The 26,938-nt window shown below is 41.5% G+C and overlaps 1 protein-coding gene across 1 annotated transcript in view; it reads left to right on the top strand.

Annotated features, from left to right (window-relative positions):
• Window positions 1-26,938, top strand: part of LOC115152433 (CD82 antigen) — a 76,364-nt gene that overhangs the window by 39,169 nt on the left and 10,257 nt on the right. Inside the window, exons 2-4 of the mRNA XM_029697310.1 lie at window positions 363-441; window positions 9,597-9,669; window positions 21,678-21,802. Of these exons, the coding sequence (XP_029553170.1) occupies window positions 379-441; window positions 9,597-9,669; window positions 21,678-21,802 (261 nt within the window). The 5' untranslated portion in view covers window positions 363-378. The remainder of the gene's footprint in view (window positions 1-362; window positions 442-9,596; window positions 9,670-21,677; window positions 21,803-26,938) is intronic.

Genomic DNA, 26,938 nt, shown 5'->3' with positions numbered 1-26,938 from the left:
TCCAACTGGGATTTCTGAAACTTTGGGAATATTTCTGTAATTTTGCAGCCCTAACTTTACTTTGTAGCCTAATTATACTACTGTAGCTCCCGAGTGGCGCAGCGGTCTAAGGCACTGCATCTCAGTGCTTGAGGCGTCACTACAGACATCCTGGTTTGAATCCAGGCTGTATCACAACCGGCTGTGATTGGGAGTTCCATAGGGCGGTGCACAATTGGCCCAGCGTCGTCCGGGTTTGGCCGGTGTAGGCCGTCATTGTAAAAATACGAATTTGTTCTTAACTGGCATGCTTAGTTAAATAAAGGTAAAATAAAACAAATAAAAAGTAGCCTTCATCTAACCTAACTGTTTCTTTCTCTCAGTTGCAGAGTCGTAACCATGGGGAAGGGATGCATCACAGCAACTAAGTACTTCCTGTTCCTCTTCAACCTCCTCTTCTTTGTAAGTGACATCACCACCTTCAGCCCTAGCCTGCTATCTATGTCAATGGATATCTACGACAACCCCAGCCACTGTAGCCTTCATTTGCATCAAATCCATCTGATTTAAGAGAATATTACTCTACGTGTATAATGACTAGTAGCTATTGAAGATCATTCATAGAAAATGTGTGTGTCCAGTGCCCACTGCCCAGTTTCTGTTTGCTGTTCTTTCCATGTTGTTCCTGTTTTCATTATCATTTGAATATGGTAGGCTGTTTATTGAAATATCCCAGAGATTAGCAGAGTACATGTTATTTTCCAAACTGATAAGTGTTGTAGTACTGTACACATTCAGAACTGGTGGTTTTCATCTTCTAGAAAGGAAGGAAATACCATTGAGGTCAAAAGACTTTACCTGGCACTCTTCAAACGCAACCTACAAGTGTATTTGATCAAAACCCAGACAGTCCATCCTGAAACTGACACAACAGCTCCTATATTAAACCTTCACTGATGATGTCCAACCTGACTCTTTACCTCCTCTCCAATTTACTCTCTGTGTGTCTGTGTGTAGTAAATGTGACTCAAGCTTTTGATGTGAACACTCACCGCCCTTAATGGAAAGCATCTGTGGACAGAGGCTAGTAGTGGGCTACATAGTACTAGTTTATTTGGACCTAATGAGGTTGAAACAAACCCTCTAGTCTAAATGAAGAGGTCTCAATCGGGTTTCCATTTCCAAGCCAAGGGAAAGTGGTGAATTAGGAACCTCTCATCTTTTGGGTTGACCCCCCCACTACCAGACATGGTCCCTATAAATTCCACACTGCACTTTAGGCTACATTTTTACATTTGAGTTATTTAGCAGACACTGATATATATATATATATATATATATATATTATTTTTATTTCACCTTTATTTAAACAGGTAGGCAAGTTGAGAACAAGTTCTCATTTACAACTGCGACCTGGCCAAGATTAAGCAAAGCAGTTCGACACATATAACACAGAGTTACACATGGAGTAAAACAAACATACAGTCAATAATACAGTAGAAAAATAAGTCTATATACAATGTGAGCAAATAAGGTGAGATAAGGGAGGTAAAGGCAATAAATAGGCCATGGTGGCGAAGTAAATACAATATAGCAATTGAAACACTGGAATGGTAGATTTGACAGTAGATGAGTGTGCAAAGTAGAAATACTGGGGTGCAAAGGAGCAAAATAAATAAATACAGTAGGGGAAGAGGTAGTTGTTTGGGCTATTTATAAATGGGCTATGTACAGGTGCAGTGATCTGTGAGCTGCTCTGACAGCTGGTGCTTAAAGCTAGCGGAGAAGGTACGGTGGGATTCGAAATGGTCGGTGATCTGTTTGTTAACTTGGCTTTCAAAGACCTTAGAAAGGCAGGGTAGGATACATATACGTCTGTAGCAGTTTGGGTCAAGAGTGTCCCCCCTTTGAAGAGGGGGATGACCGCAGCTGCTTTCCAATCTTTGGGAATCTCAGACGACACGAAAGAGAGGTTGAATAGGCTAGTAATAGGGGTTGCAACAATTTCGGCAGATCATTTTAGAAAGAAAGGTTCCAGATTGTCTAGTCTGGCTGATTTGTGGGGTCCAGATTTTGCAGCTCTTTTAGAACGTCAGCTGACTGGATTTGGGAGAAGGAGAAATGGGGAAGGCTTGGGCGAGTTGCTGTGGGGGGTGCAGTGCTGTTGACCGGGGTAGGGGTGGCCAGGTGGAAAGCATGGCCAGCCGTAGTAAAATGCTTATTGAAATTCTCAATTATAGTGGATTTATCGGTGGTGACAGAGTTTCCTATCCTCAGTGCAGTGGGCAGCTGGGAGGAGGTGCTCTTATTCTCCATGGACTTTACAATGTCCCAGAACTTTTTTGAGTTTGTGTTGCAGGAAGCAAATTTCTGCTTGAAAAAGCTAGCCTTGGCTTTTCTAACTGCCTGTGTATATTGGTTTCTAACTTCCCTAAAAAGTTGCATTTCACGGGGGCTGTTCGATGCTAATGCAGAACGCCACAGGGTGTTTTTGTGTTGGTTAAGGGTAGTCAGGTCTGGAGAGAACCAAGGGTTATATCTGTTCCTGGTTCTAAATGTATTGAATGGGGCATGCTGATTTAAGATGGTGAGGAAGGCATTTTTTTAAATAACCAGGCATCCTCTACTGACGGGATGAGGTTGATATCTTTCCAGGATACCCCGGCCAGGTCGATTAGAAAGGCCTGCACGCTGAAGTGTTTGATAGTGATCGCTGAGCGTTTGATAGTGATGAGTGGAGGTCGTTTGACCGCTGACCCATTACGGATGCAGGCAATGAGGCAGTATTCGCTGAGATCTTGGTTGAAAACAGCAGAGGTGTATTTAGAGGGCAAGTTGGTTAAGATGATATCTATGAGGGTGCCCGTGTTTATGGCATTGAGGTTGTACCTGGTAGGTTCATTGGTAATTTGTGTGAGATTGAGGGCATCAAGCTTAGATTGTAGGATGGCCGGGGTGTTAAGTATGTCCCAGTTTACGTCACCTAGCAGCACGAGCTCTGAAGATAGATGGGGGGCAATCAGTTCACATATGGTATCCAGAGCACAGCTGGGGGCAGAGGGTGGTCTATAGCAGGCGGCAACGGTGAGAGACTTGTTTTTAGAGAGGTGGATTTTTAAAAGTAGAAGTTCAAATTGTTTGGGTGCAGACCTGGATAGTAGGACAGAACTCTGCAGGCTATCTCTGCAGTAGATTGCAACACCGCCCCCTTTGGCTGTTCTATCTTGTCTGAAAATGTTGTAGTTAAGGATGGAGATTTCAGAGTTATTGATGGTCTTCCTCAGCCAGGATTCAGACACGGCTAAGACATCCGGGTTGGCAGAGTGTGCTAAAGCAGTGAATAAAACAAACTTAGGGAGGAGGCTTCTAATGTTAACATACATGAAACCAAGGCTTTTACGATTACAGAAGTCATCAAAAGAGAGCGCCTGGGGAATAGGAGTGGAGCTAGGCACTGCAGGGCCTGGATTCACCTCTACATCGCCAGAGGATCAGAGGAAGAGTAGGATAAGGGTACGGCTGAAAGCCATGAGAATTGGACGTCTAAGACGTCCGGAACAGAGAGTAAAAGGAGCAGGTTTCTGGGGGCGATGAAATAGATTCAAGGTATAGTGTACAGACAAAGGTATGGTAGGATGTGAATACAGTGGAGGTAAACCTAGGCATTGAGTGATGATGAAAGAGATATTGTCTCTAGAAACATAATTGAAACCAGGTGATGTCATCGCATCTGTGGGTGGTGTAACTGAAGGGTTGGGTAAGGTATAATGAGCAGGGCTAGAGGCTCTACAGTGAAATAAGCCAATAAACACTAACCAGAACAGCAATGGACAAGGCATATTGACATTAAGGATAGGCATGCTTTGCCGAATAATCATGAGGGTCCAGTGAGTAGTGAGGTTGGTTGGGGTCACGGCGATTCAGCCAGCTAGCCGAGCCATGGGTAGCAAGCTTGCAGAAGATGGAGGTCTGTTTTTAGCCACAGCGTGCGTTTCCATCTGTAGATTAGTGGGTTCCGTGTGGTAGAGGGGACCAATCCAATTGTCAAAATAGTTATAGTGGTCCAAGAAGATTGTTTGATAGACCTGTTCAGATAGCAGCCGATATGCTCAAGACAGCTAGCGATTAGCGGGCCGCAGTTAGCAGATGGGCGTTCAGGTTACGTTGCGATGGAGGGGCCAGTTGAATAACTCCCTCGGGCAGATAACGAATTCCAGTCGTGAAGGCCCGGTGGGCCTCCGCATCGTCAGTAAAACGGGTCCGGATAGGTGATTGTAGCCCAGGAGTGGCTGATGGAACTCTTCAGCTGGCTAGCTCCGGGATAATTGGTGTTTGCTCCGCAATCGACGTTAGCCAATAGTCACTCGGATAGCAGCTAGTTAGCTGCAAGATCCAGGTGTAAATGTCCAGAGCTTGCGGTAGAAATTCGGGGAATGGAGAGAAAATAGGTCCGGTATCAAATCAAATCAAATTTATTTATATAGCCCTTCGTACATCAGCTGAAATCTCAAAGTGCTGTACAGAAACCCAGCCTAAAACCCCAAACAGCAAGCAATGCATGTGAAAGAAGCACGGTGGCTGGGAAAAACTCCCTAGGAAAAACTCCTGAGAAAGGCCAAAAACCTAGGAAGAAACCTAGAGAGGAACCAGGCTATGAGGGGTGGCCAGTCCTCTTCTGGCTGTGCCGGGTGGATATTATAACAGAACATGGTCAAGATGTTAAAATGTTCGTAAATGACCAGCATGGTCAAATAATAATAATCATAGTAATTGTCGAGGGTGCAACAAGCACGTCCGGTGAACAGGTCAGGGTTCCGTAGCCGCAGGCAGAACAGCTGAAACTGGAGCAGCAGCATGGCCAGGTGGACTGGGGACAGCAAGGAGTTATCATGCCAGGTAGTCCTGAGGCATGGTCCTAGGGCTCAGGTCCTCCGAGAGAAAGAAAGAAAGAGAGAAAGAGAGAATTAGAGAGAGCATATTTACATTCACACAGGACACCGGATAAGACAAGAGAATACTCCAGATGTAACAGACTGACCCTAGCCCCCCGACACATGAACTACTGCAGCATAAATACTGGAGGCTGAGACAGGAGGGATCAGAAGACACTGTGGCCCCATCCGATGATACCCCCGGACAGGGCCAAACAGGCAGGATATAACCCCACCCACTTTGCCAAAGCACAGCCCCCACACCACTAGAGGGATATCTACAACCACCAACTTACCGTCCGAAGACAAGGCCGAGTATAGCCCACAAAGATGTCCGCCACGGCACAACCCAAGGGGGGGGCGCCAACCCAGACAGGAAGACCACGTCAGTGGCTCAACCTACTCAAGTGACGCACCCCTCCCATGGACGGCATGGAAGAACACCAGTAAGTCAGTGACTCAGCCCCTGTAAAAGGGTTAGAGGCAGAGAATCCCAGTGGGAAGAGGGGAACCGACAAGGCAGAGACAGCAAGGGCGGTTCGTTGCTCCAGCCTTTCCGTTCACCTTCACACTCCTGGGCCAGACTATACTTAATCATAGGACCTACTGAAGAGATAAGTCTTCAGTAAAGACTTAAAGGTTGAGACTGAGTCTGCGTCTCTCACATGGGTAGGCAGACCATTCCATAAAAATGGAGCTCTATAGGAGAAAGCCCTACCTCCAGCCGTTTGCTTATAAATTCTAGGGACAATTAGGAGGCCTGCGTCTTGTGACCATAGCGTACGTGTAGGTATGTACGGCAGGACCAAATCGGAAAGATAGGTAGGAGCAAGCCCATGTAATGCTTTGTAGGTATGCTCTGGTCTGAGTCGCATTGTACAAAACTGGCGATAGCTTTACGAGGTGAATAATACTTTTGGGGGAAAAAATAAACTTTTGGGGGAAAAAAAACAAAAAAACAACACATTTGGTGAGGCGTGTTGCAGGAGAGTGTTTTGAAGTTGAGTTTCTAGAAAAAATATACAAAAAGATATGCGAAGAAAACTACATAAAATACATACACACGGGACAAGACGAGGACAAAGGACATCTGACTGCTACGCAATCTTGGAAACCTTGAAGAAGCTATAGAAATAGAATATAAACGCAATAGAAGCGTTGTTTCTTGTACTATTGTCTCTTGTGTCTTTAGAGGACTGTTTCACTTTGATGTCCTTTTTCTTCTGTCCTTATTTTGTCTTTCTTTTCTTCTGTTAACTAGATATTCTTTGTTATTCTTTGTTAACTAGCTAGCTTCTTCCAGGAGAGTCCCTAGCAACTGCTTAGCAACTGGTAAACAATTCAGCTAGCTAAGATAACTGCAGTTTTCTTTTGCTTTTGTCCAATGTACTTCACTCTAAAAATCAAAAAAAAAACATGTAAATTTCAATATTTGTAGGAGCTCATTTTTTCAGCAGCTGCTGCTCAATTTGGAACATATCCAGAGAGACTTACAGGAGCAATTAGGGTGAAGTGCCTTGTTCAAGGGCACATTGACAAATCTTTCATGTTGTCAGCTCGGAGATTCAAACCAGCGACCTTTCGGTTACTGGCCCAACGCGCTAACTGCTAGGCTACACTTTATAGACTCGTTACCAGATAATTGCCGGATAATCTGGCTGTCTGACACATCCGTGCGTTGCTGGAGGTGAGTGTCGGAAAAGGACGTGATCTGGATCGGAAATGAAAATTAAATAAGAAACTCTGATCAGGTTCAGACCTTTAGGTTCTGGTCAAGACCTGGCTCCTCTATTGGCTAGTTCTCTTTCAGAACTTTTCAATCTGGCCCTTTATGTGTTAGGTTAGTCTGAATGGGAGACTAACGGATCTGTTACAGTAGAGAAGGTGTGGTGTAGACCAGTGGTTCCTAACCTTTTTTGAACCGTGGCACACATTGATGGGATAAAAAAATTACCTAGCATTTTTTGATTAATGAATTTAGTGGTAATGACCTCCATCTCATCTAATTCATACTGCCAAATAGAGATCGCCCGATTAATCGGAATGGCCGATTAATTAGGGCCGATTTCAAGTTTTCATAACAATCGGTAATCGGTATTTTTGGCCACCAATTTGCCAAAAATTTTTTTTTTTTTTTTTTTTTACACCTTTATTTAACTAGGCAAGTCAGATTAAGAACACATTCTTATTTTCAATGACGGCCTAGGAACGGGGGTTAACTGCCTTGTTCAGGGGGGATTCGTTTTTTCAACCTTCGGTTACCAGTCCAACGCTCTAACCACCTGCCTTACATTGCGCTCCACAAGGAGCCTGCATGGCAGGCTGACTACCTGTTACGCGAGGGCAGCAAGAAGCAAAGGTAAGTTGCTAGCTAGCATTAGACTTAGAAAAAACTATCCTTAACATAATCACTAGTTAACTACACATGGTTGATGATATTACTAGTTTATCTAACGTGTCCTGCGTTGCATATAATCGATGCGGTGCCTGTTAATTTTCATTGAATCACAGCCTACTTCGACAAATGGGTGTTGATTTAACAAGCGCATTTGCGAAAAAAGCACTGTCGTTGCACCAATGCACTTAACCATAAACATCAATGCTTAACAGGAATATTTAGAGTTAGCCACCCGTTAGATAAAATACGGAACGGTTCTGTATGTCACTGAAAGAAAAAACTTTTGTTTTCGAGATGATAGTTTCCGGATTCTACCATATTAATGACCTAAGGCTCGTATATTTCTGTGTGTTTATTATATTATAATTAAGTCTATGATTTGATAGAGCAGTCTGACTGAGTGGTGGTAGGCACCAGCAGGCTCGTAAACATTAATTCAAACAGCACTTAGCTGTGCTTCAAGCACAGCGAAGTGTTTATGACTTCAACCCGGGTGGGTATAATTTGTGGAACGTTCCAACAGGAATCTATTCCAAAAACTTCGTAAATAACAAGGTTGCCAAAAAACAACGCATACAAAGTTGTATAGCGGCAGAATAAGATACCGGGTAGGGAGTGGTCTATTTCATTGCGTTTTTCACTCATCACGTTTATTCCGAAAAATGTCTGCCCTCACATGTCTGTTTGCCTATGGACAAACATTAAGAATAAGCTACATGGTGAGTTGATGCCTATTCGGCAGCTAGCTAGCTAGGTTTGTATGCGTTGCTACTTTGTATGCGTTGTTGGTTGGCAACCTTTTACTTTACGTTTTTTGGAACAGATTCCTGTTGTAACGTTCCACAAATTATACCCACCCCTTCAAGCCTATCAACTCCCAAGATTAGGCTGGTGTAACCGATGTGAAATGGCTAGCTAGATAGCGGGGTGCGCGCTTATAGCGTTTCAAACGTCACTCGCTGTGAGACTTGGAGTAGTTGTTCCCCTTCCTCTACATGGGTAACGCTGCTTCGAGGGTGGCTGTTGTCGATGTGTTCCTGGTTCGAGCCCAGGTAGGAGCAAGGAGAGGGACGGAAGCTATACTGTTACACTGGCAATACTAAAGTTCCTATAAGAACATCCAATAGTCAAAGGTATATGAAATACAAATCGTATAGAGAGAAATAGTCCTATAATTCCTATAATAACTACAACCTAAAACTTCTTACCTGGGAATATTGAAGACTCGTGTTAAAAGGAACCACCAGCTTTCATATGTTCCCATGTTCTGAGCAAGGCATTTAAACATTAGCTTTCTTACATGGCACATATTGCACTTTTACTTTCTTCTCAAACACTTTGTTTTGCATTATTTAAACCAAAGTTTCATTATTTATTTGAGGCTAAATTGATTTTATTGATGTATTATATTAAGTTAAAATAAGTGTTCATTCAGTATTGTTGTAATTGTCATTATTACAACAAAAAAAAAGTCAAATAAAAAATGTAAAAAATCGGCCGATTAATCGGTATCGGCTTTTTTGGTCCACCAATAATCGTTATCGGTATTGGCGTTGAAAAATCATAATCGGTCGACCTCTACTGCAAAATCATAAATTTTCTGTTAAGAAGTATTTTATAGATTAAATAGGTTTTATTTAAACTATTTTTCCTTACTCATGATGATTAATTTGTGTCTACCCCTTTAAAAAGGGGTGAGGTTCACAATGTTGTCAACCAAATGATCCCTTCCATGCATCTAGATACCATCTGCTAGCAGAACGCCTGTCCATAAGAGGTTTTCAGAGAGTTCCACGAAACTATGCTAGAAGTAATTTTCTTTAGCTCCGGTAAAATAGGTCTTTAGTTTTGAACGGTTTGAACTAGAGAGAAGTGGTTTTCTGCATTGTAAAGGTGCAACCATGGACACAAAGCCATGCTCTGTTTGTTTCTATGTCAGAGCCTGTGGTACAACTAAGCCTAGTCACTTGCTAATAGTTCTCCCAGGCAAAGTAAAATGATACAAACGATACCAATGTAACAACAGGCTGAGTGCACCAGACTTGAAAAATAAGAGAGAAAAGAGAGGGAGCAGACATAGTATAATTTCTTATTTTAGAGACACACCGCTTTTCCAGTTGTCTCTATTTGTTATCTCACTGATCTGGTTTGCAATGAGCCCAACATTTACAGTAAGAATCTACCTGCCTGTATTGTATTGTACTGGTCCAGGACAATTGTTGCTATCTGGCTCTAAGGACCATGAAAAAGAGTGCCACCTTGTAACTCAATTCCTTTTCCCTCTGTAGATCTTTGGAGCATTGATCATGGGCTTTGGACTGTGGGTTCTCCTGGATAACCAGAGCTTCATCGCAGTTCTGCGTAAGTAAGAACACAGGCACACACACACCCTTTGTGATCTTGCCTGATAGTTGTTGATACTGTCTTTCTTTGCTCAAGTGTTCTATGCACAGGGGAAGCCAAAAGTAGAGATTGGAAATTGTGCTTGTCAGATCCTAAAGTGTTACTGCTGTTACTACCTCAATCCATGTCCAATCCTAAACCCTTAGCCCAGTCTGTGCAGTTTATGTGGCTCTCATCTTACTTGTCTCATTCCCACAAACACCAACCCAAGGGAAGAGGGCCATAAATTAAGAGCAGATGGATGTAAGCACTAAAACAAAAATGTGACCCACAACTGATAGATAGCGTATGGTACTCTCAACCACTAGAAACAGCTAGCTGGTTCGGCAGGCACGCATGCACACACACATGCATGCGCAAGTGCAAATACATACAGGCGGAAGTGATAGATCACTAGCGATAGGTTAGTGATTAACATCTGAAGTAGTTTTATACTGTGTTAGAGGATGGCAGTTTACTTCAACCCTACTAACTTTGCCGTTCACACACAGCATTATTTCCTAGATTGTCTCCATATGTGACAGACCACCTTAAAACCTGTTAGGGCTAGGGGGCAGTATTTGCAAGGCCGGATAAAAAACGTACCCGATTTAATCTGGTTACTACTCCTGCCCAGTAACTAGAATATGCATATAATTATTGGCTTTGGATAGAAAACACCCGAAAGTTTCTAACTCATATGGCAGGCAAAAACCTGAGAAGATTTCATGCAGGAAGTGGCCTGTCTGACAAGGAGTCGTTCTTCTTGTCTCTGTTTATTGAAGAGTGGGGATCTTAGCTGTAACGTGACACTTCCTACGGCTTCCATAGGCTCTCAGAGCCCGGGAAAAATCTGAACGATGACGAGGCAGCCTCTGGCTGAAACACATAATCGCCTTTGCCAAGTGGCCAATAAGAGGACAAAGGAATTAGGCTCGTGCCCGAGTCGACCCCGTGCTGTATTTTCTTTCGGCTGTTTACCTAATTGCAGATTCCCGGTCGGAATATTATCGCTTTTTTACGAGAAAAATGGCATAAAAATTGATTTTAAACAGCGGTTGACATGCTTCGAAGTACGGTAATGAAATATTTAGAAATCTTTTGTCACGAAATGCGCCGTGCGCATGACCGTTATTTACCATTGGGATAGTGTCTTGAACGCACGAACAAAACGCCGCTGTTGGAACATAACTATGGATTATTTTGGACCAAACCTACATTTGTTATTGAAGTAGAAGCCCTGGGAGTGCATTCTGACGAAGAACAGCAAAGGTAATCAAACTTTTCTAATAGTAAATCTGATTTTGGTGAGTGCTAAACTTGGTGGGTGTCTAAATAGCTAGCCCTGTGATGCCGGGCTATCTACTTAGAATATTGCAAAATGTGCTTTCACCGAAAAGCTATTTTAAAATCGGACATATCGAGTGCATAGAGGAGTTCTGTATCTATAATTCTTAAAATAATTGTTATGCTTTTTGTGAACGTTTATCGTGAGTAATTTAGTAAATTGTTAGTAAATTCATCGGAAGTTTGCGGGGGGTATGCTAGTTCTGAACGTCACATGCTAATGTAAAAAGCTGGTTTTTGATATAAATATGAACTTGATTGAACAAAACATGCATGTATTGTATAACATAATGTCCTAGGTGTGTCATCTGATGAAGATCATCAAAGGTTAGTGCTGCATTTAGCTGTCTTCTGGGTTTTTATGACATTATATGCTAGCTTGAAAAATGGGTGTCTGATTATTTCTGGCTGTGTACTCTGCTGACATAATCTAATGTTTTGCTTTCGTTGTAAAGCCTTTTTGAAATCGGACAGTGTGGTTAGATTAACGAGAGTCTTGTCTTTAAATAGCTGTAAAATAGTCATATGTTTGAGAAATTGAAGTAATAGCATTTCTAAGGTATTTGAAAATCGCGCCACAGGATTCAACTGGCTGTTACGTAGGTGGGACGATTTGGTGCCACCTGCCCTAGAGAGGTTAAGAGGGTGTGAACAATGGGTGTAGACAAAGAAGAGCTCTCCAGTAGGTGTACCAAAACATTCAAGGGACATTTTCTCAAAAGTGAGGTTACACGTTTATCAACTTTCAAAGCAGAATTACTTTCCCATTGTTCCTCAAATACAGCGTAAGATATACCATTTTGTAGCCCTGTGTCTCTGCTTTTATCCAATGTAAAAAACACAGTTTCAAATTTTGCTACATAACACCAAATTAAGTGGATGGGTCTCTACAGAAGGTGTAAACGGTAAAGCTAAATGGTTACTTGCATAGTAGCAATATCAAAAATAGATAGTGTCAATATAAAGAAAAAAATAACAAGTGTCAATGCCAGTAGAAAAAAAAGCAAAATAATATACAGTATGTACAAGAACAATATCAATAACGATATCAGTGACGTATGAGGTAGTTATATGCATACAATCAAGGGAAAGTGGTTGAGCAGCAGGATAAAATGTTTTAATTGTGGTAGCAACGTATGGCATGTGTGTTAGGAGAGAGTCATGTGAATAGAGGCACTGCAGATAGTGTTGATGACTGGGAACTCACCCCCTGTCCAAACCACGCATGAACAACGGAATCTATATTCGGAGAGCCTGTTTCTGTGCTGCCATTGACTTTGGTGCAGGGCATGTGATGTCCATAGCCTCTTCGTCGCAAAACTCCCTGATCTTGTCAAAAATATATGTTTGTCTAGCAGTGTCCAGTCCAGGTGGTGCTTGTACAGGCAGACCATCTATGGGAGGAAGGATGTCAGGAAACCTGGTCATGACTGAGTCCGAATGCTCCTTGGAGACAACAATACCAGGCTCCAGAGCATCGAAGCTGTAAAACAGGAAATAAAATAAAAAATTAAGAGGACATTACAACCTTGCGTAACATCAATTCACCTCCCAAGTTTAGATAAGAAGAATAACCTAATACAATGCAATGAAAATAATATTCACCTGAAGTGCTGGTACTGCTTGATCTGTGGCAGCTGCCTGAACTACGGAGTCAGGTGTTGTTGCAAGCCATAGCTTTCCACTAGGAAGTGAATGTCCAGACTGAAGATGCTACACGGCAGACCAATCAAAAACTCATCTCTCGGCATGTCCAGCCCATTCATTATCTCAGCCAATCATGGCTAGCGGGAAGGTTCCTGACTTTTTCTGTAGCTAAACCAAATCAGTTCGTAATTTAGCAACTTTATTCATATTTACAGATGGCATTCACGTTTGTTATGAAGGCACATGAAAGTTCAAATGTTCAAGAAGGCATTTCTACCTGAAAACGCATTTTGATAAAAAACGCCTCTCCTGTGAAGTCGTGACTTGCGACATACGCCTAGTTTCCTGAAACGAGTCATATATGCAGGTACAAACACTTTGCACCCACGCGCAGAGGCAGGTGCGCAGACACATATCGTTAGATCTGTTTCAATACCTTACATGCCGTGTGAAGAGGTAGCAGATTTCCCCACCATCTTTTCTGCTTTAGTTTTATTGGTTTCTTATAGACACTGCAAGTCAGTAGGAAGCCCAGTCTCACTCTGTAGCCCAAGGAGAGCAGGCCATCAAGGGAAACATGGATGAAAAAACACCTTTTATAAATCTACCTTATCCATTATAAATGCTGACAATGTGTTCAGCTTCAGCAACAGATGGAGCTACAGAAGAGCATAAAGTTGATCCTCTCCCTTCAATGATTCTTTTGATTTTCATCTGGAAGTCATACATCACCAACTTTCTATTTGAACTGCTCTTGGAAATGTACTTCTCTTGGCATGTAGGATTTTTTCCTGCATAACTCTGAACTTAATTCTAGTTGATTGTATTCCATCAACGAGTTGTATTGCTGGAGCAACCAGTGAGATCTCTCTCAGAAGGTTAGGTGGAGTATCAAATCAAATCAAATTTATTTATATAGCCCTTCGTATATCAGCTGAAATCTCAAAGTGCTGTACAGAAACCCAGCCTAAAACCCCAAACAGCAAGCAATGCATGTGAAAGAGGCACGGTGGCTAGGAAAAACTCCCTAGGAAAAACTCCCTAGAAAGGCCAAAAACCTAGGAAGAAACCTAGAGAGAAACCAGGCTATGAGGGGTGGCCAGTCCTCTTCTGGCTGTGCCGGGTGGATATTATAACAGAACATGGTCAAGATGTTAAAATGTTCATAAATGACCAGCATGGTCAAATAATAATAATCATTGTAGTTGTCGAGGGTGCAACAAGCACGTCCGGTGAACAGGTCAGGGTTCCGTAGCCGCAGGCAGAACAGTTGAAACTGGAGCAGCAGCATGGCCAGGTGGACTGGGGACAGCAAGGAGTCATCATGCCAGGTAGTCCCGAGGCATGGTCCTAGGGCTCAGGTCCTCCGAGAGAAAGAAAGAAAGAGAGAATTAGAGAGAGCATATTTAAATTCACACAGGACACCGGATAAGACAAGATAATACTCCAGATGAAACAGACTGACCCTAGCCCCCCCGGCACATAAACTACTGCAGCATAAATACTGGAGGCTGAGACAGGAGGGATCAGAAGACACTGTGGCCCCATCCGATGATACCCCCGGACAGGGCCAAACAGGCAGGATATAACCCCACCCACTTTGCCAAAGCACAGCCCCCACACCACTAGAGGGATGTCTACAACCACCAACTTACCGTCCGAAGACAAGGCCGAGTATAGCCCACAAAAATCTCCGCCATGGCACAACCCAAGGGGGGGGGCGCCAACCCAGACAGGAAGACCACGTCAGTGACTCAACCCACTCAAGTGACGCACTCCTCCCATGGACGGCATGGAAGAACACCAGTAAGTCAGTGACTCAGCCCCTGTAATAGGGTTAGAGGCAGAGAATCCCAGTGGGAAGAGGGGAACCGGCAAGGCAGAGACAGCAAGGGCGGTTCGTTGCTCCAGCCTTTCCGTTCACCTTCACACTCCTGGGCCAGACTACACTTAATCATAGGACCTACTGAAGAGATAAGTCTTCAGTAAAGACTTAAAGGTTGAGACTGAGTCTGCGTCTCTCACATGGGTAGGCAGACTATTCCATAAAAATGGAGCTCTATAGGAGAAAGCCCTACCTCCAGCCGTTTGCTTAGAAATTCTAGGGACAATTAGGAGGCCTGCGTCTTGTGACCGTAGCGTACGTATAGGTATGTACGGCAGGACCAAATCGGAAAGATAGGTAGGAGCAAGCCCATGTAATGCTTTGTAGTAGATAGTCTATATTTAGTCTGGAGAGAGTATTAACTGGCCAGAACTGGAAGTGTTTCCCGGACCTCTCTTCCCTCTGACACACACACACACACACAAACACACACACAGAAACGTAACATGTTTCCCGGAGCTCTCTGGTCTGGCCTGGGTCCTCCCTCCTCTCTTCCCTGTGGTCATCATTTTCCACTGGGTCTCCTTTAAAAAAAAGATTACTCATCTCATGGGACTTCTTGGCTAAATAAAGGCTAAATTAAATATATCACTGAGGAATGGAGATTCTGGAATCGGCATTTCCCTCTTGATGTTTTCCAAGGTCACTGAATGTTGATTGATGCCTGCTGCTAAGCCTAGGCGATCATCCCTCTCTGCTGATCTAGGATCTGTGCCCCCCTGCCATATAATCATATTCATTATAATCTAAAAGGCGTACCCAATCCTTTATCAGCACTACTCCTACTCTGACACTCATTGTGAATATGGGATACTGAACCATCCTGGATCTGTTCTGACCAAGGTCGGGTGTCCGGGACATAACACAAAGCACAGCCCTGGCCCCAGTCTCTTTATCATGCATTGTTTTCATCATCCAGCTGTTCCTCTACAGATAGCTGAGATCCTGTATGCTCCCCCTATTCCCTCGGATCATACCCTTACCTTTTTCCCACAGGACCCACTTTTTCACAAAAAAAAAATGCCCCCAACCTAGGATATGTATAGGCTTTTTTAAAGCTTATTACCTGCAATTCTACGAAGTTTAAAACCTGTTGAGGCCAGGGGGCAGTATTGAGAATTTTGGAAAAAAATATGTGCGCATTTTTAACTGCCTCCTACACCAACTCAGAAGCTAGAATATGCATATTATTGTTTAGGTTTGGATAGAAAACACTCTGAATTTTCTAAAACAGTTTGAATGGTGTCTGTAAGTATAACAAAACTCATATTGCAGGCAAAAACCTGTGAAAAATAGATTTAAAAAAATGAGAATTTTGTGACTGTACTATTTAGTGTCATTGTTTTAAAGATACCACAGTGAGAAAGGATTCAGTTCGCAACTCCTACTGCTTCCACTAGATGTCAACGATCTTTAGAAAGTTGTTTGAAGCATCTGTGATAAATACAGACCGAATTAGAAAGCTTACAAGTTGACACGTCATCACTTCATTTTTTGCGCCTGCGCATGAATCTGAGAAGAGTGCCTTTGTCATTATCGTTTATTCTAGACACTTGATAGGTTGTGTGAAAATATTACTGATGTTTACTGATGTTTCACGTTAAAATGGAACAAAAGATTAGTGCTAAACAACGTTTGACATGTTTAAACAAACGTAAATAGATTATTTACTAGGTTTTCTTTAGTTTTTCGACGTGACTTTACACTGCCCACCTCATTTTGTGGGAGCCTACTGAACGCTAACTATTTGGACATAAATTATGAACTTTGTCAAAAGAAACCACATTTGTTCTGGACCTGGGATCTCTGGCAGCGCCTTCTGATGGAGATAATCAAAGGTAAGGGGATATTTAGAATGTTATTATCGATATTAGATGATGCTAATGCTAACGGTATAGCTTAGCTTAGCATATAGCTTATTGTTGTTAGCATAGTACCCAGTTTATACAAAATGTGATTTCCCAGTAAAGTTATTTTGAGATCTGGCCATTCGGTAGCAATTACGAGATGATAATATATTATTCTTTGAATGACAATATTATAATTTACCAATGTTTTCGAATAGTAATTCCGTGATTTGTAATGCTGGATTCACTGGGTGCATTCGAGCCGAAAAAAATTCTGAATTTCACCGCGACTGTAAATGCTGTTTTTGGATATAAATATGAACTTGATGGAACTAAAAATGCATGTATTGTATAACATAATGTCCTATGAGTGTCATCTGATGCAGATTGTCAAAGGTAAGTGCATAATTCTAGCTAGTTTTCTGTCTGTTGATGCCCTTCTTTGAATTGGCTAAACATTACACGCAGCTATTGTCAATGTACTCTCCTCACATAACCTAACTTTATGCATTCTCCGTAATGCCTCTGAAAATCGGACAGCGTGGTTAGATTTAGGAGATATATCTTTCAAATGGAGGAAAATAGTTGATTATTTGATTTTTTGAAATGATTACTCTTGCAGTTTTGAATTCCCCGCCATGGTCACATGACAATGAATCCCAATACCGGGATAAGATCGGGATAAGATCCTCAACAGGTTTTAACAAGACTCAAGACAATAATAATAAAATTGATAATAATTGATAAGGAAAATAAAATCTAGACCCGATTTCCCCAAATATTATTCCACTACCAAATGTTTTATTATGATAATCTATATGAACCCTCAGTTTAATTATACATATCATTTTTTACACAAAGTGAATTGATCAATTCCCAAGCAAAGTAAATTTGTAATTACTCCTCGACTTTAAAAGGTTGTAGCTCAGCTCCTGAACGTCATAGAGAGAAGCCATGTGCATCAGAGTTGTGTCTTCCTCTGGCATTTTGCCGCTTGCTTCTAGCCTAAAGCATCATGTTATTCCCATCAAATTCACCATAGAATCCTCCAACAAGGTTCTAAAGACTGTTGACATCTAGTGGAAGCTTTAGGAAGTGCAAAATGAAACCTAAGTCACTGTATACAGTCAAGGCAATCACTTGAAAAAACTACAACCTCAGATTTCCCACTTCCTGGTTGGATTTTTCTCAGGTTTTTGCTTGCCATATGAGTTCTGTTATACTCACATACATCATTCAAACAGTTTTAGAAACGTCCGAGTGGTTTCTATCCAAATCTACTAATAATATTCATATCCTACATTCTAGGCCCCAGAAGCAGGCAGTTTAATTTGGGTACGTTTTTCATCCGGCCGTGAAAATACTGCCCCCTATCCCGAAGAGGTTTTAAGATGAGAGAAAGATTATAGCACATAGAAAGATTTTTAATTGTACACAAACACACACTTTATGAGGTAAAAATATGTATTATATCCATTGTACAGGTTGGATTTGGGTTCAATCTCAAACTGCTCAAACTGCACACACATACATTGGAGAGGGCTTTACTGGATATAGATCAGTGTGTGTGTTGCATCCCCATAAATTATAGTCCTGAGCCACATACAGTTTGTCTATATGGGATGTCCTGCTCTGTACTTAGTAGTAGACCCACCCTGAGCAACCCAGGCCTTTTCATTATCCCATAACCACTGCCACTGACATATGCATGCATGTAGGTTATGAGTGTGTGTATAAAGTATAGATGTATGTGTTTTTGCCTGTCTGAAGTGGGATAGCCTATATATGTCTGTCTGTACACACTACATACACACAGTGATGTACTGTACTACGCTGACTTGGTTTACTTTCACTATAGCTATACTGTAGAATAGATATATGATTATACAGGCATTGTTTATCCTTCATGGACATGTAGGGTCAATTGCAACGAAGAGGCAGAACTTAAAGTGCCCCTGCAGGTTAACGCTGTATTTCTTAAAACGATACTAACGGGAGATAACATGCACCTGCGTGTTAAAACAAAGTTGTTTGCAACAAAAAATTCTTATAGATCAGTTGATCTCTCATGTTACCTTGCCATGTGATTATGATTATGATACTAGACAGCTGCGTCTACGTTCTGGACTCCCGCGGAAACAGTAAGAGTGAAAAAAGACTAGAGTATAAGAATATAGAAATAGTGGGCTGTTTCACCTTCAATGGAAAAAGAATATGTGTGCTATTTGAAATAACTTTATTACACTACATTTTCACTTGATAAAAAACATCAATATATAGGCCTAACGCATCATGATTGACTTCATTTAATACACATTTCAAATATGGACAGTCCAGGGATATTTCCCCCAATCTTGATAAGAAATTACCATACTTTTTAAAGACAACTATCTTTTTAAATAAATAATAAAATAACAATAGGCTACACAAACAGTAGTTTACCATTCATATAAGGTGGCTGGTATTGCCACAGTATAGATTTAACAAAGGCAGGTTCTGAAATTAATATATTCTGCACTCTGAACCAATACTTTGAAGTGACTTATTGTGTTTTATCTTTAGAGCACTTTGGCTGGTTTGATGTGACTATATTGTAATTGTATTATTCATGGAACAGGGTTGAGTAAAGGTTATTATGCAGTATATAGGACTCTCTGATTCTTCTGGCCGTGGCCCCAGTGATTTGGAGCCGTGTCCCAGAGCTATGAGCCAGGCTTAATTTCAGACAGAGATTGGGCCTCTGGGGCTTCTCTGGACCTCCTCCAAGAGAGAGAAAGAGATAAAAGACAAGAGGTCTTCTATCTCTCACAGCCAGTCAGCCATGCAAAATGTCTAAAGACAAGTGAACTACAGCGCTTTCTGAAAGTATTCAGCCTTATTCTAAAATTGATACAAAATTACAAAGCAAAAACAGGTTTTTAGAATATTTACATAAGTATTCAGACACTTTGCTATGAGACTCGAAATGGAGCTCAGGTGCATCCAGTTTCCATTGATCATCCTTAAGATGTTTATACAACTTGATTGGAGTCCACCTGTGGTAAATTCAATTAATTGGACATGATTTGGAAAGGCACTCGCCAGCTCCGAGACAGGATTGTGTCGAGGCACAGATCTGGGGAAGGGTACCAAAAGATTTCTGCAATATTTAAGATCCCCAAGAACACATTCTTAAATGTAATAAGTTTGGAACCACCAAGACACTCTTCCTAGAGCTGGCCGCCTGGCCAAACTGAGCAATCAAGGGAGAAGGGCCTTGGTCAGGTAGGTGACCAAAAACCCGACAGAGCTCCAGAGATCCTCTGTGGAGATGGGAGAACCTTCCAGAAGGACAATCAGACCTTTATGGTAGAGTGGCCAGACGGAAGCCACTCTTCAGTAAAAGGCACATGACAGCCCACTTGGAGTTTGCCAATGGGCACCTAAAGGACTCTCAGACCATGAGAAAATAGATTCTTTGGTCTGATGAAACCAAGATTGAACCCTTTGGTCTAAATGCCAAGCATCACGTCTGGAGGAAACCAGGCACCGCTCATCACCTGGCCAATACCATTTATACGTTGAAGCATGGTGGTGGCAGCATCGTGCTGTCTGGATGTTTTTCAGCGGCAGGGACTGGGAGACTAGTTTGGATCAAGGGAAAAATGAACAAAGCAAAGTACAGAGAGATCCTTGATGAAACCCTACTCCAGAACGCTCAGGACCTCAGACTGGGGCAAAGGTTCACCTTCCAACAGGACAACGACCCAAAGCACACAGCCAAGACAATGCAGGAGTGGCTTCGGGAAAAGTCTCTGAATGTCCTTTAGTGGCCCAGCCAGAGCTCGGACTTGAACCCAATCCAACATCTCTGGAGGGACCTGAAAATAGCTGTGCAGCGACGCTGACAGACCTTGAGAGGATCTGCAGAGAAGAATGGGAGAAACTCCCCAAATACAGGTGTGCCAAGCCTGTAGCGTCATACCCAAGAAGACTCGAGGCTGTAATCGCTGCCAAAGGTGCTTCAACCAAGTACTGAGTGAAGGTTCTGAATACTTATGTGAAATGTGACATCTCCGTTTTTTGTTTTTTTTTACATAAATTAGCAAAACATTTGAAAAAACTGTTTTTGCTTTGTCATTATGGAGTATTGTGTGTAAACTGATGATGGGAAAAAATATTTCATTCATTTTAAAATAAGGCTGTAATGTAACAAAATGTGGAAAACAACAAGGGTTCTCAATACTTTGTGAATGCGCTGTATCTCCTCCTTTGCTTTGGTAGGCCATTCAAACTTGTGTAGAAAAGAGAATTGCTAGACTGTTTAGAATGCCTCATTTGAGCCCTGATCTGTGGCAGACCGCATTGCTTTGCTTGACTATGGTACTACTGAATGCACAGGTTAAATGAAATCAAATCAAATTTATTTATATAGCCCTTCGTATATCAGCTGAAATCTCAGTGCTGTACAGAAACCCAGCCTAAAACTCCAAACAGCAAGCAAAGCATGTGAAAGAAGCACGGTGGCTAGGAAAAACTCCCTAGGAAAAACTCCCTAGAAAGGCCAAAAACCTAGGAAGAAACCTAGAGAGGAACCAGGCTATGAGGGGTGGCCAGTCCTCTTCTGGCTGTGCCGGGTGGATATTATAACAGAACATGGTCAAGATGTTAAAATGTTCATAAATGACCAGCATGGTCAAATAATAATAATCATAGTAGTTGTCGAGGGTGCAACAAGCACGTCCGGTGAACAGGTCAGGGTTCCGTAGCCGCAGGCAGAACAGTTGAAACTGGAGCAGCAGCATGGCCAGGTGAACTGGGGACAGCAAGGAGTCATCATGCCAGGTAGTCCCGAGGCATGGTCCTAGGGCTCAGGTCCTCCGAGAGAAAGAAAGAAAGAGAGAATTAGAGAGAGCATATTTAAATTCACACAGGACACCGGATAAAACAAGAGAATACTCCAGATGTAACAGACTGACCCTAGCCCCCCGACACATAAACTACTGCAGCATAAATACTGGAGGCTGAGACAGGAGGGATCAGAAGACACTGTGGCCCCATCCGATGATACCCCCGGACAGGGCCAAACAGGCAGGATATAATAATATAATAAAAAGGTTAGATGGTACTTCACCTGCCACATGTGCATACCTTTTTAGTTGAGCATACCTTTTAGTCCAGGAGTAGGCCTGATTTTAGCTAGTGAGTAATATGGATTCTGGTTTAGTGTATGGTCTGTTGTGGGCTGAGGGTTTACCTTTTCCACTATGTCTTCCCTACAGAGGAATCCTCTACCACCCTGAAGGTAGTGTCCTACATTTTCATCAGTGTGGGGTCTCTCTCCATGGCCATGGGCTTCCTGGGCTGTATAGGAGCCATCTATGAGATACGCTGCCTGCTGGGCCTGGTGAGTAAACACACACACCGAGTAATATGAAGTGGAAATATGATGTGAACACTTTGCAATTACCTAAGATTTCTGCATAAATTGGTCATCAAATTTGATCTTCATCTAAGTCACAACAATAGACAAACAGTCTGCTTAAACTAATAACACACAAACAATTATACTTTTTCATGTCTTTATTGAACATACCGTATAAACATTCACAGTGCAGGGTGGGAAAAGTATGTGAACCATTGGATTTAATAACTGGTTGACCCTACCTTGGCAGCTATAACCTCAACCAAACGTTTTGTGTAGTTGCGGATCAGACATGCAGTCTCAAAACTGCAATATTCTTGGGATGTCTGGTGTGAACCGTTCTCTTGAGGTCATGCAACAGCATCTCAATCGGGTTGAGGTCAGGATTTTGACTGGGTCACTCCAGAAGGCATATTTTCTTCAGTTGAAGCCATTCTGTTGTTGATTTATTTCTGTGTTTTGGGTCGTTGTCCTGTTGCATCACCCAACTTCTGTTGAGCTTCAATTGGCGGACAGATAGCCTTACATTCTCCTGCAAAGATCAACTTTTATGACCAATTTATGCAGAAATCCAGATAAGAAAAAGTATGTGAACCCTTTGGAATTGCCACTGTACACACAACACCACTACTTACACGCTAATGCTAAACCTAAAGTTTCACATTTCGAATTACGCATTGACTCTTGGGTCTTCAATTCTTATTTGGCGGCCTTGATTTGTTATGGAAGTGTGTATAGACTAGAGGTTGAACGATTATGATTTTTCAACGCCGATACCGATTATTGGAGGACCAAAAACCCCGATACCGATTAATCGGCCAATTGAGATATATATATTTGTAATAATGACAATTACAACAATACTGAATGAACACTTTTATTTTAAGTTCATTTAATACATAAATACAAATCTGTTTAGTCTCAAATAAATAATGAGACATGTTCAATTTGGTTAAAATAATGCAAAAACACATTGTTGGAGAAGAAAGTAAAAGTGCAATATATGCCATGTAAAAAAGCTAACGCTTAAGTTCCTTGCTCAGAACGTGAGAACAAAGCTGGTGGTTCCTTTTAACATGAGTCTTCAATATTCCCAGTTAAGAAGTTTTAGGTTGTAGTTATTATAGGACTATTTCTCTCTATACCATTTGTATTTCATATACCTTTGACTATTGGATGTTCTTATAGGCACTATAGTATTTCCAGACTAATCTCAGGAGTTGATAGGCTTGAAGTCATAAACAGCACTGTGCTTCAAGCATTGCGAAGAGCTGCTGGCAAATGCAGAAATGTGCTGTATGAATGAATGTTTACGAGCCTGCTGCTGCCTACCACCGCTCAGTCAGACTGCTCTATCAAATCATAGACTTAATTATAATGTAATAAACACACAGAAATACAAGCCTTAGGTCATTAATATGGTCAAATCCGGAAACTATCATTTAAAAAACAAAACGATTTTTCTTTCTGTGAAATACAGAACCGTTCCGTATTTTATCAAACGGGTGACATCCATAAGTCTAAATATTGCTGTTACATTGCACAACTATCAATGTTATGTCATAATTATGTAAAATTCTGGCAAATTAATTACGGCCTTGTTCGGAAGAAATGGTCTTCACACAGTTCGCAACAAGCCAGGCGGCCTACACTGCTGCATATACCCTGACTCTGCTTGCACTGAACGCAAGAGAAGTGACACAATTTCCCTACTTAATATTGCCTGCTAACATGAATTTATGCAGGTTTAAAAAAAGATATACTTGTGAAAGGCATTTATGAAAGGCATTGATGTTTATGGTTAGGTCCATAAGACTGTGCTTTTTTCGCAAATGCGCTTTGTTAAATCGTCACCCGTTTGTCGAATTAACAGGCACCACGTTGTTATTTGCAACGCAGGACAAGCTAGTTAACCTCTTACATCTAGACGTTCCGCTAGCGGAACACCTGCTTCAATGTCCAATGATAGGCGTGGCGCGAAATACAAACTCCTCGAAAATCCGAAAACTTCCATTTTTCAAACATATGACTATTTTACACCATTTAAAGACAAGACTCTCCTTTATCTAACCACACTGTCCGATTTCAAAAAGGCTTTACAGCGAAAGCAAAACAATAGATTATGTCAGCAGAGTACCCAGCCAGAAATAATCAGACACCCATTTTTCAAGCTAGCATATAATGTCTCAAAAAACAAAACCACAGCTAAATGCAGCACTAACCTTTGATGATCTTCATCATATGACACTCCTAGGACATTATGTTATACAATACATGCATGTTTTGTTCAATCAAGTTCATATTTATATCAAAAACCAGCTTTTTACATTAGCATGTGACGTTCAGAACTAGCATTCCCACCGAACACTTCCGGTGAATTTACGAAATTACTCACGATAAACGTTCACAAAAAAACATAACAATTATTTTAAGAATTATAGATACAGAACTCCTTTACGCAATCGCGGTGTCTGATTTTAAAATAGCTTTTCGGTGAAAGCACATTTTGCAATATTCTGAGTAGATAGCCCGGCCATCATGGCTAGCTATTTTGACACCCACCAAGTTTGGTACTCACCAAACTCAGATTTACTCTAAGAAAAATTGGATTACCTTTGCTGTTCTTCGTCAGAATGCACTCCCAGGACTTCTACTTCAATAACAAATGTTGGTTTGGTTCCAAATAATCCATAGTTATATCCAAATAGCGGCGTTTTGTTGTGCGTTCAAGACACTATCCGAAGGGTAAAGAAGGGTGACGCGCCCGGCGCGTTTCGTGACAAAAAAATTCTAAATATTCCATTACCGTACTTCGAAGCATGTCAAACGCTGTTTAAAATCAATTTAATGCGATTTTTCTCGTAAAAAAGCGATAATATTCCGACCGGGAAACCCTGTTTTCGTTCAAAGACTGAAAATAAAAACATGGAGTCGTCTCGTGCATGCGCGTGCCAGTCTCATTGTTCTCCGATCGACCACTTACCAAATGCGCTACTGTTTTTCAGCCATGGCCTGCAAAGTCATCATTCAACGTTCTGGCGCCTTCTGAGAGCCTATGGGAGCGTTAGAAAATGTCACGTTACAGCAGAGATCCCCTGTTTTGGATAGAGATGATCAAGAAGGCCAAGAAATAGTCAGAGAGGGCGCTTCCTGTTTGGAATCTTCTCAGGTTTTGGCCTGCCAAATGAGTTCTGTTGAACTCACAGACACCATTCAAACAGTTTTAGAAACTTTGGAGTGTTTTCTATCCAAAGCTAATAATTATATGCATATTCTAGTTTCTGGGCGAGTAATAATCAGATTAAATCGGGTACGTTTTTTATCCGGCCGTGAAAATACTGCCCCCTATCCATAACAAGTTAAACTAGTAATATCATCAACCATGTGTAGTTAACTAGTGATTATGTTAATTCTTACGACAACGATCCCGTAACCGGGACTGAGTTTGACAATAGCCAGTGAAAAATCAGAGCGCCAGATTCAAAACCACAAATCTAATAACTTCAATTTCTCAAACATAGGACTATTTTACACCATTTTATAGATACACTTCTCCTGAATCGAACCACGTTGTCCGATTTCAAAAAGGCTTTACAGCGAAAGCAAAACATTAGATTATGTTAGGAGAGTACATAGACACAAATAACCACACAGCCATTTTCCAAGCAACTAGCATGCATCACAAATACCCAAAACACAGCTAAATTAAGCACTAACCTTTGACGATCTTCATCAGATGACACTCCTAGGACATCATGTTACACAATACATGCATTTTTTTGTTCGATAAAGTTGATATTTATATCAAAAACAGCATTTTACATTCACGCGTGACATTCAGAAAATATTTTCCCTCAAATACTGCCAGTGAATTAGCACAACAATTTACAAAAATACTCATCATAAACATTGATAAAATATTAAACTGTCATTCAAAGAATTATAGATGAACATCTCCTTTATGCAACCGCATTGACAGATTTCAAAATAACTTTACTGGGAAAGCACACTTTGCAATAATCTGAGTACTGCGCTCAGAAAAATACACTAGGCAATACAGATAGCCGCCATTTTGGAGTCATCTAAAATATTAAATAGCATTAGAAATATTCACTTACCTTTGATGATATTCATCAGAAGGCACTTCCAGGAATCCCAGGTCCATAATAAATGTTGTTTTGTTCGATAAACTCCATAATTTATGTCCAAATAGCTCCTTGTTGTTCGTGCGTTCAGTTCAGCTACTCCAAATGTAGGAAGCGCGCGGAAAATGTCACGACGAAAGTTAAAATAAAATCTATTTACGTTCGTTTAAACATGTCAAACGTTGTAAAACATCAATCTGTAGGGCCTTTAGAACGTGAAAATTCAGTAATATTCCAACTGGATGATTCCAGTGTCTTGAAATTTTTTTTGGAACACAGCTACCTCATCATGTGAATGCGCGCCAATGAACTGATGTCCTTCCCTGGGTCTACAACTTCCCAGCCTTCTCGTTCGGACTCTGTTCATCGTAGACACCTCAAACAACTTTCTAAAGACTGTTGACATCTAGTGGAAGCGTTAGGAAGTGCACAATGATTACTGAGTCACTGTGTGTTCGATAGGCAATGACTTGAAAAGAGTCCACACATCAGATTTCCACTTCCTGGTAGGATTTTTCGTCAGGTTTTTGCCTGCCATATGAGTTCTGTTATACTCACAGACATCATTCAAACAGTTTTAGAAACTTCAGAGTGTTTTCTATCCAAATCTACTAATAATATGCATATCCTAGCTTTTGAGTTTGAGTAGGAGGCAGTTTAATATGGGCACGTATTTCATCCGAACGTGAAAATACTGCCCCCTACAAATAAGAGGTTAAGATTGATTGTTTTTTATAAGATACGTTTAATGCTAGCTAGCAAATTACCTTGACTCCTTGCTGCACTCACATAACAGTTGGTCAGCCTGCCATGCAGTCTCCCCGCGGACTGCAATGTAATCGGCCATAATCGGCATTCAAAAATGCCGATTACCGATTGTTATGAAAACTTGAAATCGGCCCTAATTAATCGGCCATGCGGGGTTACAGGGAGATAAACCTGGGAGCTTCAGGGGTGTAGTGAGGGCAGCCAT

This window comes from Salmo trutta, chromosome 17 (assembly GCF_901001165.1).
Source record: "Salmo trutta chromosome 17, fSalTru1.1, whole genome shotgun sequence".
In the NCBI taxonomy this organism is placed as follows: Eukaryota; Metazoa; Chordata; class Actinopteri; order Salmoniformes; family Salmonidae; genus Salmo; species Salmo trutta.
Note: the sequence above shows the minus strand (reverse complement) of the source record. Positions and strands in the feature narration are given on the sequence as shown.